The 15018-nt window shown below is 51.4% G+C and overlaps 1 protein-coding gene across 1 annotated transcript in view; it reads right to left on the reverse strand.

The window, feature by feature from the left end:
- Window positions 1-15018, reverse strand: part of LOC121274273 (forkhead box protein P2-like) — a 91232-nt gene that overhangs the window by 61661 nt on the left and 14553 nt on the right. Inside the window, exons 6-7 of the mRNA XM_041181498.1 lie at window positions 8993-9076; window positions 7637-7790 (exon numbers count right to left, since the gene is read on the reverse strand). Coding sequence (XP_041037432.1) covers window positions 7637-7790; window positions 8993-9076 — 238 coding nt within the window. The remainder of the gene's footprint in view (window positions 1-7636; window positions 7791-8992; window positions 9077-15018) is intronic.

The following is a 15018-nucleotide window of genomic DNA, read 5'->3' on the forward strand; positions in this document are numbered from 1 at the left end:
GTTTCAGGTTAGGGTTAATGTTTAAGGTTAGGTTTGGGATTCTGGGTTTTAGCGTGTAAGGTTTAGGGCTTGGTTTGGGGTTCTGGGTTTAGTGTTTAAGGTTTCATGTTAGGGTTAATGTTTATGGTTAGGGTTGGGGTTCTAGGTTTAGGGTTTAATGTTTAGGGTTAGGGTTAATGCTTAGGGTTAGGGTTGGGGTTCTGGTTTAGGCGTTAATATTTAGGGTTAGGGTTGGGGTTCTGGGTTTAGGGTTTAATGTTTAGGGTTAGAGTGGGGGTTAGGGTTAGGGTTAGGATTGGTGTTCTCGGTTTCGGGTTTAAGGTTTAAGGTTAAGGTTAATGTTTAGGGTTAGGGTTGGAGTTCTGGGTTTAGTGGTTAATGTTTAGGGTTAGGGTTAATGTTCAGGGTTAGGGTTGGGCTTCTGGGTTTAGTGGTTAATGTTTAGGGTTAGGGTTGGGCTTCTGGATTTAGTGGTTAATGTTTAGGGTTAGGGTTGGGGTTATTGAGTTTAGAGGTTGATGTTTAGGGTTAGGATTGGGGTTCTGGGTTTAGGGTTTAAGGTTTCAGGTTAGGGTAAATGTTTAGGGTTAGGGTGGGGGTTCTGTGTTTAGGGTTTAAGGTTTAAGGTTAAGGTTAATGTTTAGGGTTAGGGTTGGAGTTCTGGGTTTAGTGGTTAATGTTTAGGGTTAGGGTTGGGCTTCTGGGTTTAGTGGTTAATGTTTAGGGTTAGGGTTGGGCTTCTGGGTTTAGTGGTTAATGTTTAGGGTTAGGGTTGCGGTTCTGGGTTTAGGGGTTAAAGTTTCAAGTTAGGGTTAATGTTTAGGTTTAGGGTTGGGTTCTGGGTTTTGGGGTTAATGTTTAGGGTTAGGGTTGGGGTTCTGGGTTTTGGGGTTAATGTTTAGGGTTAGGGTTGTGCTTCTGGGTTTAGCGGTTAAGGTTTCAGGTTAGGGTTAATGTTTAGGGTTAGGGTTATGGGTTTAGGGGTTAATTTTTAGGGTTAGGGTTGAGATTCTCGGTTTAGGGGTCAATGTTTAGGGTTAGGGTTAATGTTTAAGGTTAGGGTTAATGTTTATGGTTAGGATTGGGTTTCTGGGTTTAGGGTTAATATTTAGGGTTAGGCTTGGGGTTCTGGGTTTAGGGTTTGGGTTGGGGTTCTGGGTTTAGGGTTTAAGGTTTCAGGTTAGGGTTAATGTTTAAGGTTAGGTTTGGGATTCTGGGTTTTAGCGTGTAAGGTTTAGGGTTTGGTTTGGGGTTCTGGGTTTAGTGTTTAAGGTTTCATGTTAGGGTTAATGTTTATGGTTAGGGTTGGGGTTCTAGGTTTAGGGTTTAATGTTTAGGGTTAGGGTTAATGCTTAGGGTTAGGGTTGGGGTTCTGGTTTAGGCGTTAATATTTAGGGTTAGGGTTGGGGTTCTGGGTTTAGGGTTTAATGTTTAGGGTTAGAGTGGGGGTTAGGGTTAGGGTTAGGATTGGCGTTCTGGGTTTCGGGTTTAAGGTTTAAGGTTAAGGTTAATGTTTAGGGTTAGGGTTGGAGTTCTGGGTTTAGTGGTTAATGTTTAGGGTTAGGGTTAATGTTTAGGGTTAGGGTTGGGCTTCTGGGTTTAGTGGTTAATGTTTAGGGTTAGGGTTGGGCTTCTGGATTTAGTGGTTAATGTTTAGGGTTAGGGTTGGGGTTATTGGGTTTAGAGGTTGATGTTTAGGGTTAGGATTGGGGTTCTGGGTTTAGGGTTTAAGGTTTCAGGTTAGGGTAAATGTTTAGGGTTAGGGTTGGGGTTCTGGGTTTAGGGTTTAAGGTTTAAGGTTAAGGTTAATGTTTAGGGTTAGGGTTGGAGTTCTGGGTTTAGTGGTTAATGTTTAGGGTTAGGGTTGGGCTTCTGGGTTTAGTGGTTAATGTTTAGGGTTAGGGTTGGGCTTCTGGGTTTAGTGGTTAATGTTTAGGGTTGGGTTGGGGTTCTGGGTTTAGGGGTTAAAGTTTCAAGTTCGGGTTAATGTTTAGGTTTAGGGTTGGGTTCTGGGTTTTGGGGTTAATGTTTAGGGTTAGGGTTGGGGTTCTGGGTTTTGGGGTTAATGTTTAGGGTTAGGGTTGTGCTTCTGGGTTTAGCGGTTAAGGTTTCAGGTTAGGGTTAATGTTTAGGGTTAGGGTTATGGGTTTAGGGGTTAATTTTTAGGGTTAGGGTTGAGATTCTCGGTTTAGGGGTCAATGTTTAGGGTTAGGGTTAATGTTTAAGGTTAGGGTTAATGTTTATGGTTAGGATTGGGTTTCTGGGTTTAGGGTTAATATTTAGGGTTAGGCATGGGGTTCTGGGTTTAGGGTTTGGGTTGGGGTTCTGGGTTTAGGGTTTAAGGTTTCAGGTTAGGGTTAATGTTTAAGGTTAGGTTTGGGATTCTGGGTTTTAGCGTGTAAGGTTTAGGGTTTGGTTTGGGGTTCTGGGTTTAGTGTTTAAGGTTTCATGTTAGGGTTAATGTTTATGGTTAGGGTTGGGGTTCTAGGTTTAGGGTTTAATGTTTAGGGTTAGGGTTAATGCTTAGGGTTAGGGTTGGGGTTCTGGTTTAGGCGTTAATATTTAGGGTTAGGGTTGGGGTTCTGGGTTTAGGGTTTAATGTTTAGGGTTAGAGTGGGGGTTAGGGTTAGGGTTACGATTGGTGTTCTGGGTTTCGGGTTTAAGGTTTAAGGTTAAGGTTAATGTTTAGGGTTAGGGTTGGAGTTCTGGGTTTAGTGGTTAATGTTTAGGGTTAGGGTTAATGTTTAGGGTTAGGGTTGGGCTTCTGGGTTTAGTGGTTAATGTTTAGGGTTAGGGTTGGGCTTCTGGATTTAGTGGTTAATGTTTAGGGTTAGGGTTGGGGTTATTGGGTTTAGAGGTTGATGTTTAGGGTTAGGATTGGGTTTAGGGTTTAAAGTTTCAGGTTAGGGTAAATGTTTAGGGTTAGGGTTGGGGTTCTGGGTTTAGGGTTTAAGGTTTAAGGTTAAGGTTAATGTTTAGGGTTAGGGTTGGAGTTCTGGGTTTAGTGGTTAATGTTTAGGGTTAGGGTTGGGCTTCTGGGTTTAGTGGTTAATGTTTAGGGTTAGGGTTGGGCTTCTGGGTTTAGTGGTTAATGTTTAGGGTTAGCGTTGGGGTTCTGGGTTTAGGGGTTAAAGTTTCAAGTTAGGGTTAATGTTTAGGTTTAGGGTTGGGTTCTGGGTTTTGGGGTTAATGTTTAGGGTTAGGGTTGGGGTTCTGGGTTTTGGGGTTAATGTTTAGGGTTAGGGTTGTGCTTCTGGGTTTAGCGGTTAAGGTTTCAGGTTAGGGTTAATGTTTAGGGTTAGGGTTATGGGTTTAGGGGTAAATTTTTAGGGTTAGGGTTGAGATTCTCGGTTTAGGGGTCAATGTTTAGGGTTAGGGTTAATGTTTAAGGTTAGGGTTAATGTTTATGGTTAGGATTGGGTTTCTGGGTTTAGGGTTAATATTTAGGGTTAGGCTTGGGGTTCTGGGTTTAGGGTTTGGGTTGGGGTTCTGGGTTTAGGGTTTAAGGTTTCAGGTTAGGGTTAATGTTTAAGGTTAGGTTTGGGATTCTGGGTTTTAGCGTGTAAGGTTTAGGGTTTGGTTTGGGGTTCTGGGTTTAGTGTTTAAGGTTTCATGTTAGGGTTAATGTTTACGGTTAGGGTTGGGGTTCTAGGTTTAGGGTTTAATGTTTAGGGTTAGGGTTAATGCTTAGGGTTAGGGTTGGGGTTCTGGTTTAGGCGTTAATATTTAGGGTTAGGGTTGGGGTTCTGGGTTTAGGGTTTAATGTTTAGGGTTAGAGTGGGGGTTAGGGTTAGGGTTACGATTGGTGTTCTGGGTTTCGGGTTTAAGGTTTAAGGTTAAGGTTAATGTTTAGGGTTAGGGTTGGAGTTCTGGGTTTAGTGGTTAATGTTTAGGGTTAGGGTTAATGTTTAGGGTTAGGGTTGGGCTTCTGGGTTTAGTGGTTAATGTTTAGGGTTAGGGTTGGGCTTCTGGATTTAGTGGTTAATGTTTAGGGTTAGGGTTGGGGTTATTGGGTTTAGAGGTTGATGTTTAGGGTTAGGATTGGGGTTCTGGGTTTAGGGTTTAAGGTTTCAGGTTAGGGTAAATGTTTAGGGTTAGGGTTGGGGTTCTGGGTTTAGGGTTTAAGGTTTAAGGTTAAGGTTAATGTTTAGGGTTAGGGTTGGAGTTCTGGGTTTAGTGGTTAATGTTTAGGGTTAGGGTTGGGCTTCTGGGTTTAGTGGTTAATGTTTAGGGTTAGGGTTGGGCTTCTGGGTTTAGTGGTTAATGTTTAGGGTTAGGGTTGGGGTTCTGGGTTTAGGGGTTAAAGTTTCAAGTTAGGGTTAATGTTTAGGTTTAGGGTTGGGTTCTGGGTTTTGGGGTTAATGTTTAGGGTTAGGGTTGGGGTTCTGGGTTTTGGGGTTAATGTTTAGGGTTAGGGTTGTGCTTCTGGGTTTAGCGGTTAAGGTTTCAGGTTAGGGTTAATGTTTAGGGTTAGGGTTATGGGTTTAGGGGTTAATTTTTAGGGTTAGGGTTGAGATTCTCGGTTTAGGGGTCAATGTTTAGGGTTAGGGTTAATGTTTAAGGTTAGGGTTAATGTTTATGGTTAGGATTGGGTTTCTGGGTTTAGGGTTAATATTTAGGGTTAGGCTTGGGGTTCTGGGTTTAGGGTTTGGGTTGGGGTTCTGGGTTTAGGGTTTAAGGTTTCAGGTTAGGGTTAATGTTTAAGGTTAGGTTTGGGATTCTGGGTTTTAGCGTGTAAGGTTTAGGGTTTGGTTTGGGGTTCTGGGTTTAGTGTTTAAGGTTTCATGTTAGGGTTAATGTTTATGGTTAGGGTTGGGGTTCTAGGTTTAGGGTTTAATGTTTAGGGTTAGGGTTAATGCTTAGGGTTAGGGTTGGGGTTCTGGTTTAGGCGTTAATATTTAGGGTTAGGGTTGGGGTTCTGGGTTTAGGGTTTAATGTTTAGGGTTAGGGTGGGGGTTAGGGTTAGGGTTAGGATTGGTGTTCTCGGTTTCGGGTTTAAGGTTTAAGGTTAAGGTTAATGTTTAGGGTTAGGGTTGGAGTTCTGGGTTTAGTGGTTAATGTTTAGGGTTAGGGTTAATGTTCAGGGTTAGGGTTGGGCTTCTGGGTTTAGTGGTTAATGTTTAGGGTTAGGGTTGGGCTTCTGGATTTAGTGGTTAATGTTTAGGGTTAGGGTTGGGGTTATTGAGTTTAGAGGTTGATGTTTAGGGTTAGGATTGGGGTTCTGGGTTTAGGGTTTAAGGTTTCAGGTTAGGGTAAATGTTTAGGGTTAGGGTTGGGGTTCTGTGTTTAGGGTTTAAGGTTTAAGGTTAAGGTTAATGTTTAGGGTTAGGGTTGGAGTTCTGGGTTTAGTGGTTAATGTTTAGGGTTAGGGTTGGGCTTCTGGGTTTAGTGGTTAATGTTTAGGGTTAGGGTTGGGCTTCTGGGTTTAGTGGTTAATGTTTAGGGTTAGGGTTGGGCTTCTGGGTTTAGTGGTTAATGTTTAGGGTTAGGGTTAATTTTTAAGGTTAGGGTTGGGCTTCTGGGTTTAGTGGTTAATGTTTACTGTTAGGGTTGGGCTTCTGGGTTTAGTGGTTAATGTTTAGGGTTAGGGTTGGGGTTATTGGGTTTAGAGGTTGATGTTTAGGGTTAGGATTGGGATTCTGGGTTTATTGTTTAAGGTTTCAGGTTAGGGTAAATGTTTAGGGTTAGGGTTGGGGTTCTGGGTTCAGGGTTTAAGGTTTTGGGTTAGGGTTAATGTTTAGGGTTAGTGTTGGGGTTCTGGGTTTCGGGGTTAATGTTTAGGGTTTGGGTTGGGGTTCTGGGTTTAGGGGTTAAAGTTTCAGGTTCGGGTTAATGTTTAGGGTTAGGGTTGGGGTTCTGGGTTTTGGGGTTAATGTTTCGGGTTAGGGTTGGGGTTCTGGGTTTAGGGGTTAATGTTTCAGGTTAGGGTCAATGTTTAGGGTTAGGGTTGGGGTTCTGGGTTTAGGGTCTAAGGTTTCTGGTTAAAGTTAATGTTTAGGGTTAGGGTTGGGGTTCTGGGTTTAAGCGTAAATGTTTAGGGTTAGTGTTTGGGATCTAGGTTTAGGGGTTAAGGTTTCAGGTTAGGGTTAATGTTTAGGGTTAGTGTTCGGGTTCTGGGTTTAGGGGTTAATGTTTAGGGTTAGGGTTGTGCTTCTGGATTTAGCGGTTAAGGTTTCAGGTTAGGGTTAATGTTTAGGGTTAGGGTTAGGGTTTTGGGTTTAGGGGTAAATTTTTAGGGTTAGGGTTGAGATTCTCGGTTTAGGGGTTAACGTTTAGGGTTAGGGTTAATGTTTAAGGTTAGGGTTAATGTTTATGGTTAGGATTGGGTTTCTGGGTTTAGGGTTAATATTTAGGGTTAGGCTTGGGGTTCTGGGTTTGGGGTTAGGGTTGGGGTTCTGGGTTTAGGGTTTAAGGTTTCAGGTTAGGGTTAATGTTTAAGGTTAGGGTTGGGGTTCTGGGTTTTAGCGTGTAAGGTTTAGGGTTCAGTTTGGGGTTCTGGGTTTATTGTTTAAGGTTTCATGTTAGGGTTAATGTTTATGGTTAGGGTTGGGGTTCTAGGTTTAGGGTTTAATGTTTAGGGTTAGGGTGGGGGTTAGGGTTAGGGTTAGGGTTGGTGTTCTGGGTTTCGGGTTTAAGGTTTAAGAGTAAGGTTAATGCTTAGGGTTAGGGTTGGAGTTCTGGGTTTAGTGGTTAATGTTTAGGGTTAGGGTTAATGTTTAGGGTTAGGGTTGGGCTTCTGGGTTTAGAGGTTGATGTTTAGGGTTAGGATTGGGGTTCTGGGTTTAGGGTTTAAGGTTTCAGGTTAGGCTAAATGTTTAGGGTTAGGGTTGGGTTTCGGGTTTAGGGTTTAAGGTTTTGGGTTAGGGTTATTGTTTAGGGTTAGGTTTGGGGTTCTGGGTTTAGGGGTTAAGGTTTCATGTTTGGGTTAATGTTTAAGGTTAAGGTTGGGGTTATGGGTTTAGCGGTTAATGTTTAGGGTTAGGGTTTGGGTTCTGTGTTTAGGGGTTAAGGTTTCAGCTTAGGGTTTAAGGTTTTGGGTTAGGGCTGGGGTTCTGGGTTTAGGGATTAAGGTTTCAGGTTAGGGTTAATATTTAGTGTTAGGGTTAGGGTTATGGGTTTAGGGTTTAAGGTTTCAGGTTAGTGTTAATGTTTAGGGTTAGGGTTAATATTTAGGGTTGGGGTTGGGTTTCTGGGTTTAGGGGTTAATGTTTAGGGTTAGGGTTAAGATTTAGGGTTAGGGTTGACGTTATGTGGTTAGTGTTAGGTTTTAGGGTTAGGGCTAGAGTTATGGGTTTGGGGTTTCTTGTTAGGTTTAGGGGTTCAGGTTTAGTGTTAGAGTTTGGGTTAGGGGTTGGGGTTAGGGTTAGAGTTAAGGTTAGGGTAAGGGTTGGGTTTAGGGTTAAGGTTAGGGTTAGGGGTTAGGGTTAGTGTTATAATTAGGGTTAGAGTTAGGGTTAGGATTAGGGTTAGGCTTAGGGTTAGGTGTTAGTGGTTAGGGGTTATGCGTTAGGGGTTAGGGTTAGTGGTTAGAAGTTTGGGTTATAGGTTGGGGTTAGGGTTAGTGTTAGGGTTAGGGGTAGGGTTAGTGGTTAGGGGCTGTGGTTAATATTTAGGGGTTAGGGTTATGATGCCTTACCAGAGAAGAAGATGGTATTGTTCTCCCTGAGATGATTTTGGCCCAGTGACAGATTACGTCGATTAGTCAGAGCAGCGACAGCGTTCGGCCACACTGATGTAAGTGATGCAGCGGACATCATGGGCACCTCGTTCCTCGGAACATCCAATACTCTCTTCGGGACAATAGGAGAGAGTGTTAGAGCGAGCGGGGCAGATTAACCATACATTTCACTATTTCATCCCAAACAGCTGTACCCCCACCGCAAACAACTGTACCCCACCCCAAACAGCTGTATCCCCACCCCAAACAGCTGTACCCCTACTGCAAAAAGCTGTACCCCACCCTAAACATCTGTACCCCACTCTGAGCAGCTGTACCCAGCCCCCAACAGCTCTACCCCACCCCCAACATATGTACCTCACCCCAAACAGCTGTACCCCACCCCCAACAGCTGTACCTCAACCCAAACAGCTGTACCCCACCCCCAGCAGCTAAACCCCATCCCCAGCAGCTGTACCCCCACCCCCAGCAGCTGTACCCCCACCCCGAGCAACAATACCCCGACCCCGAGCAGCTGTACCCCACCCCAAACAGCAGTTCCCCAACCCCAACAGCTGTATCCCCACCCCCAACAGCTGTACCACACGCTAAACAACTGTACCCAACCCCAAACAGCTGTACCCCACCCCAAACAGCTGTTCCACACCCTAAACAGCTGTACCCCAACTCCAACAGCTGTACAACACCCTAAACAACTATACCCCCACCCTAAACAGCTGGACCCCATCCTAAACAGCTGTACCCCACCCTAAACAGCGGTACCCCACCCCCCAACAGCTGTACCCCACCCCGAGCAGCTGTACCCCATCCCGACAGCTGTACCCCACCCCGAGCAGCTGTACCCCACCTCAAGCAGCTGTACCCCACCCCCAACAGCTGTACCCCCACCCCAGGCAGCTGTACCCTCACCCCAAGCAGCTGTACCCCCACCGCAAACAGCTGTACGCCCACCCTGAGCAGCCGTACCCCCACCCCATCAGCCCCCAGCCCCAAACCCCCAAACCCTAAACACTAAACTCCAACCCCAAACCCCAAACCCACAATCCCAAAGCCCCAAAACCCAAAGCCCCCAACCCAACCCCCAAACTCCAACCCCCAAAAACCAAGCTCCAACCCCAAACCCCCCAAACCCCAAACCCCCAAACCCTAAACACCAGACCCCAACCCCAAACCCCCAAACCCCAAACCCCAAACGCAACCCCCAAACACCAAACTCCAACCCCAAACCTCCAAACTCCAACCCCCAAACCCAAACACCCAAACCTCGCCTGGCCCATTACCCCCTGTACCCACCCCCCTCAGCCCCATACTCACTGGAGGCTGGTGCGGTTGTAGGTCAGACACTTTCAGCTCCAGCTGTGTTTGCATTGCCTGGAGTCTCCCCTTCTCAAACTCCAGCTGCACAGGGAGAGAATAAAAGGCAGGAACTGAACTGGGCAATTCGACTGGAGCTGCTTTCACTCAGATCCAACCAACTGGATCTGCACCCGTAGCCATCCAGACAGCCTGGCATCCACCATCGGCTCAGGAGACACTCGCTACACTGCAGCAACCAGCCAGTGTCCCTGCATCCCCAAACCCCCAACCCCCAAACCCCAACCCCCACCTCCACAAATACCAAAATCCCTACCCCAACCCCCACCAGCACCAACCCCCAACCCACAAACCGTCAAACCCCAACACCCACCCCCGACCCCAATCCCCACCTCCCCAACCCCTAAACCCCAACCCACACCTCCCCAACCCCAACCCTCATACCCCCACCTCCCCTCGACCCCCAACCCCAACCCCCAACACCAACCCCAACCCCAAACTCCAACCCTCACCTCCCCCAACCCCAAACCCCAACCCACACCTCCCCCAAACCCCAACCCTCATACCCCCACCTCCCCCAACCCCCAAACCCCAAACCGCAAACCCTCAACCCCAACCTGCATCTCCCACAACCCCAACCCCAAACCCCCACCTCCCCAAACTCCCAACCCCAACCCCCACCGCCCCAACCCCCAAACTCAAACCCCAACACCCACCTCCCCAACCCCCACCTCCACCAACCCCCAAACCCCCACCTCCCCCAACCCCTAAACCCCAACCCCCACCTCCCCCAAACCCCAACCCTCATACCCCCACGTCCCCCAGCCCCAAACCCCCACCTCCCCAAACCCCCAACCCCAATCCCCACTTTCCCAAACCCCCAAACCCCAACTCACACCTTCCCCAACCCCAAACCCCAAATCCCACATTCCCAAACCCCCAACCCCCAACCCCCACCTCCACCAACCCCCAAACCCCCACCTCCCCAACCCCTAAACCCCAACCCACACCTCCACCAACCCCCAAACCCCCACCTCCCAAAACCCCAACCCTCATACTCCCACCTCCCCCAACGCCCAACCCCAACACCCACCTCCCCAAACCCCAACCCTCATACCCCACCTCCCCCAACACCAAACCCCAAACCCCCACCTCCCCAAACCCCCAACCCTAATCCCCACCTTCCCAAACCCCCAAACCCCAACCCACACCTCCCCCAAACCCAAACTCCAACCCACACCTCCCCAAACCCCCAACCCCAACTCACACCTCCCCCAAACCCCAACCGTCATACCCTCACCTCCCCGACACCCAACCCCAACCCCCAACACCAACCCCAACACCCACCTCCCCCGACCCCCAAACCCCAAACCTCAAACCCCAAACCGCAAACACTCAACCCCAACCCGCATCTCCCCCAACCCAACCCCAAACCCCCACCTCCCCAAACCCCCAACCCCAACCCCCACTGCCCCAACCCCCAAACCCCAAACCCCAAACCCTCAACCCCAACCTGCACCTCCCCCAACCCCAATCGCAAACCCTCAACCCCAACCCCCACCGCCCCAACCCCCAAACCCAAACCCCAACACCCACCTCCCCAAACCCCACCTCCACCAACCCCAAAACCCCAAACCCCCAACCCCCCAACTCCCACCTCCCCCCACCCCCAACCCGAATGCCCAAGCCCCAAACCCAACCCACAACCCCCAACCCCAACCCCACCTCCTCCAACCCCAAACCCCCCAACACCAAACCCAAACCCCTCCATCCCCCCACATCCCAATCCCCCAGTCCCCAAACCCCAATCCCTCAAACCCCAAACCCTAATCCCCCCAAACCCCAACCCCAACTGCCAATCCCTAACCCCAAACCCTAATCCCCCCAAACCCCAAATCCCAAACCCTCAAACCAAACCCTCAAACCCCAAACCCCAAACCCCTACCCCAAACTCCAACCCCAAACCACCAAATCCCCAAGCCCCAACCCACAAACCCCAACCCCAAATCCCCAACCCCAACCCCATTTCCAGCCCCAAACCAAACCCCCAAACCCCAACCAAAATGCCCAACTCCAAACCCCCAATGCCAAATCCGAAACCCCAACCTCAAGCCTCCAACCCCCAAACCTGAAACCCCTAACCTAACCCCCCCAACCCCAACCCCAAATTCCTACCCCAAACCCCTAACCCCCCAAACTTCTACCCCTAACCCCAAACCAAACCCCTAACAGTAAACCCTCAACCCCAAAACCCCAAAACCCCAAACCCCAAAGTCCAACACCCAACCCCAAACCCCTAACCCAAATCCCCAAACCCCATACTCCCAAACGCAGTTCCCAACCACAAACCCCAACCCCCAAACCCAAACCCCCAACATCCAACATCCAACCCAAACCCCAACCCCAGCCCCCAACCCCAAACCGAAACTCCCAACCCCCAACCCCAAACACCCAACCCCAAACCACCCAACACCAAATCCACCCAACTTGAACCCCAAACTCGAACCACAAACCCCCGAATCTTAACCCCCAAATTCATACCCCTAACCCCCCGAACCCCCAACCCCAAACCCCAAATCCCAAACCGCCCCAAACTCCAAATCCTCCCCCAACCCCAACCTCCAACGCCAAACCCCTGACCCCAAACCCTAAACCCCAAGCCCAAAAAGTCTAACCCCCAACCTCTAACCCCCAACCCAAATCCCCAAACCCCAAACTCCCAACCCCAGCCCCCAACCCCAAACCGAAATTCCCAACCCCCAACCCTAAACACCCAACCCCAAACCACCCAACACCAAATCCCCCCAACCTGAACCCCAAACTCCAACCACAAACGCCAAAGCCTCAAACCCCAACCACAAACCCCAACCCCAAACCCCTAACCCCCCAAACCCCCAACCCCAAACCACCCCAACCCCCCCAACCCCAAATCCTCCCCCAACCACAACCTCCAACCCCAAACCCCCAACCCCAAACCCCTAACCACACAAACCTCCAACCCCCAGCCCCAAACCCCTAACCCCACAAACCTCCAACCGCAAACACCAAACCGCCCCAAACCCCAAACCCCCCCAACCCCAACCTCCAACCCCAAAGCCCCAACCCCAAAACCTAACCCCCAACCCAAACCCCACCCACCTCTCCCCAACCCATAACCCCAACCCCAACACCGCCCTACCCCACTTGCCCCTGACCCCCAACCCCATACCCCCCAACCCTGACCAGATGACCTGTCATGACCCCCCACCGGAAAACAGCTGAATTTCCCTCCCTCAACCATGCCGAACCCCTGCAGCCCTCCCCACCCCCAGACACCCCACCCTCCACTCCCTGTCCATCTCCCTCCCTCCCCCTCCACTCCCTGTCCAGCTCCCTCCCTCCCCCTCCACTCCCTGTCCAGCTCCCTCCCTCCCCCTCCACTCCCTGTCCAGCTCCCTCCCTCCCCCTCCACTCCCTGTCCAGCTCCCTCCCTCCCCCTCCACTCCCTGTCCATCTCACTGTCACCCTCCACTCTCTGTCCATCTCACTGTCACCCTCCACTCCCTGTCCATCTCACTGTCACCCTCCACTCCCTGTCCATCTCACTGTCACCCTCCACTCCCTGTCCATCTCACTGTCACCCTCCACTCCCTGTCCATCTCACTGTCACCCTCCACTCCCTGTCCATCTCACTGTCACCCTCCACTCCCTGTCCATCTCCCTCCCTCCCCTCCACTCCCTGTCCAGCTCCCTTCCTCCCCTCCACTCCCTGTCCATCTCCCTCCCTCCCCCTCCACTCCCTGTCCATCTCCCTCCCTCCCCCTCCACTCCCTGTCCATCTCACTGTCACCCTCCACTCTCTGTCCATTTCCCTCTCCCCCTCCACTCCCTGTCCATCTCCCTCTCACCCTCCACTCCCTGTCCATCTCCCTCTCACCCTGCACTCCCTGTCCATCTCCCTCCCTCCCCCTCCACTCCCTGTCCATCTCCCTCCCTCCCCCTCCACTCCCTGTCCATTTCCCTCTCCCCTCCACTCCCTGTCCATCTCCCTCTCCCCCTCCACTCCCTATCCATCTCACTGTCACCCTCCACTCCCTGTCCATCTCCCTTCCTCCCCCTCCACTCCCTGTCCATTTCCCTCTCCCCTCCACTCCCTGTCCATCTCCCTCTCCCCCTCCACTCCCTATCCATCTAACTGTCACCCTCCACTCTCTGTCCATTTCCCTCTCACCTCCGCTCTCTGTCCATCTCCCTCTCACCCTCCACTCCCTGTCCATCTCCCTCTCACCCTCCACTCCCTGTCCATCTCCCTCTCACCTCCACTCTCTGTCCATCTCCCTCCCTCCCCTCCACTCTCTGTCCATTTCCCTCTCACCCTCCACTCCCTGTCCATCTCCCTCCCTCCCCTCCACTCCTTGTCCATTTCTTTCCCTCCCCCTCCACCCCCTGTCCATCTCCCTCCCTCCCCCTCCACTCCCTGTCCATCTCCCTATCACCCACCACTCCCCCTCCATTCCCTGTCCATCTCCCTATCACCCTCCACTACCTGTCCATCACCCTCTCCCCCTCCATTCCCTGTCCATCTCCTGCTCCCCTTCACTCCTATACATCTTGCTGCCCCCTCCACGCCCTCTCCATCTCCCTAAAACTCTCCACTCCCTGTCCATTCGCCTCACCCCCTCCACTCCCTGTTAATCCCCCTATCCCCCCCACTCCCTATCCATCTCCCTCCCTCCACCTCCACTCCCTGTCCATCTCCCTCTCACCCTCACTGTCCATCTCCCTCTCACCCTCCACTCTCTGTCCATCTCCCTCTCACCCTGCCTGTCCACCTCCCTCTCACCCTCCACTCCCTATCCATCCCCTCCCTCCCCCTCCACTCCCTGTCCATCCCCTCCCTCCCCCTCCACTCACTGTCTATCTCCCTCTCACTCTCCACTCTCTGTCCATCTCCCTCTCACCCTGCCTGTCCACCTCCCTCTCACCCTCCACTCCCTGTCCATCCCCTCCCTCCCCCTCCACTCCCTGTCCATCTCCCTATCACCCACCACTCCCTGTCCATCTCCCTCTCACCCTCCACTCCCTGTCCATCTCCCTCTCCCCTCCACTCCCTGTCCATCTCCCTCCCTCCCCCTCCACCCCTTGTCCATCTCCCTCCCTCCCCTCCACCCCCTGTCCATCTCCCTCCCTCCCCCTCCACTCCCTGTCCATCTCCCTATCACCCACCACTCCCCCTCCATTCCCTGTCCATCTCCCTATCACCCTCCACTACCTGTCCATCACCCTCTCCCCCTCCATTCCCTGTCCATCTCCCTATCACCCACCACTCCCCCTCCACTCCCTGTCCATCTCCCTATCACCCTCCACTACCTGTCCATCACCCTCTCCCCCTCCATTCCCTGTCCATCTCCTGCTCCCCTTCACTCCTATACATCTTGCTGCCCCCTCCACGCCCTCTCCATCTCCCTAAAACTCTCCACTCCCTGTCCATTCGCCTCACCCCCTCCACTCCCTGTTAATCCCCCTATCCCCCCCACTCCCTATCCATCTCCCTCCCTCCACCTCCACTCCCTGCCCATCTCCCTCTCACCCTCCCTGTCTATCTCCCTCTCCCCCTCCACTCACTGTCCATCTCCCTCTCACTCTCCACTCTCTGTCCATCTCCCTCTCACCCTCCACTCCCTATCCATCTCCTCTCCCCCTCCATTCCCTGTCCACCTCCCTCTCACCCTCCACTCCCTGTCCATCTCCCTCTCCCCCTCCACTCTCTGTCCATCTCACTGTCACCCTCCACTCCCTGTCCATCTCACTGTCACCCTCTACTCCCTGTCCATCTCCCTCCCTCCCCCTCCACTCTCTGTCCATTTCCCTCCCTCACCCTCCACTCCCTGTCCATCTCACTGTCACCCTCCACTCCCTGTCCATCTCACTGTCACCCTCCACTCCCTGTCCATCTCACTGTCACCCTCCACTCCCTGTCCATCTCCCTCTCACCCTCCACTCTCTGTCCATCTCCCTCCCTCCCCCTCCACTCCCTGTCCATCTCA

This window comes from Carcharodon carcharias (assembly GCF_017639515.1).
Source record: "Carcharodon carcharias isolate sCarCar2 chromosome 35 unlocalized genomic scaffold, sCarCar2.pri SUPER_35_unloc_7, whole genome shotgun sequence".
Taxonomy (NCBI): Eukaryota; Metazoa; Chordata; class Chondrichthyes; order Lamniformes; family Lamnidae; genus Carcharodon; species Carcharodon carcharias.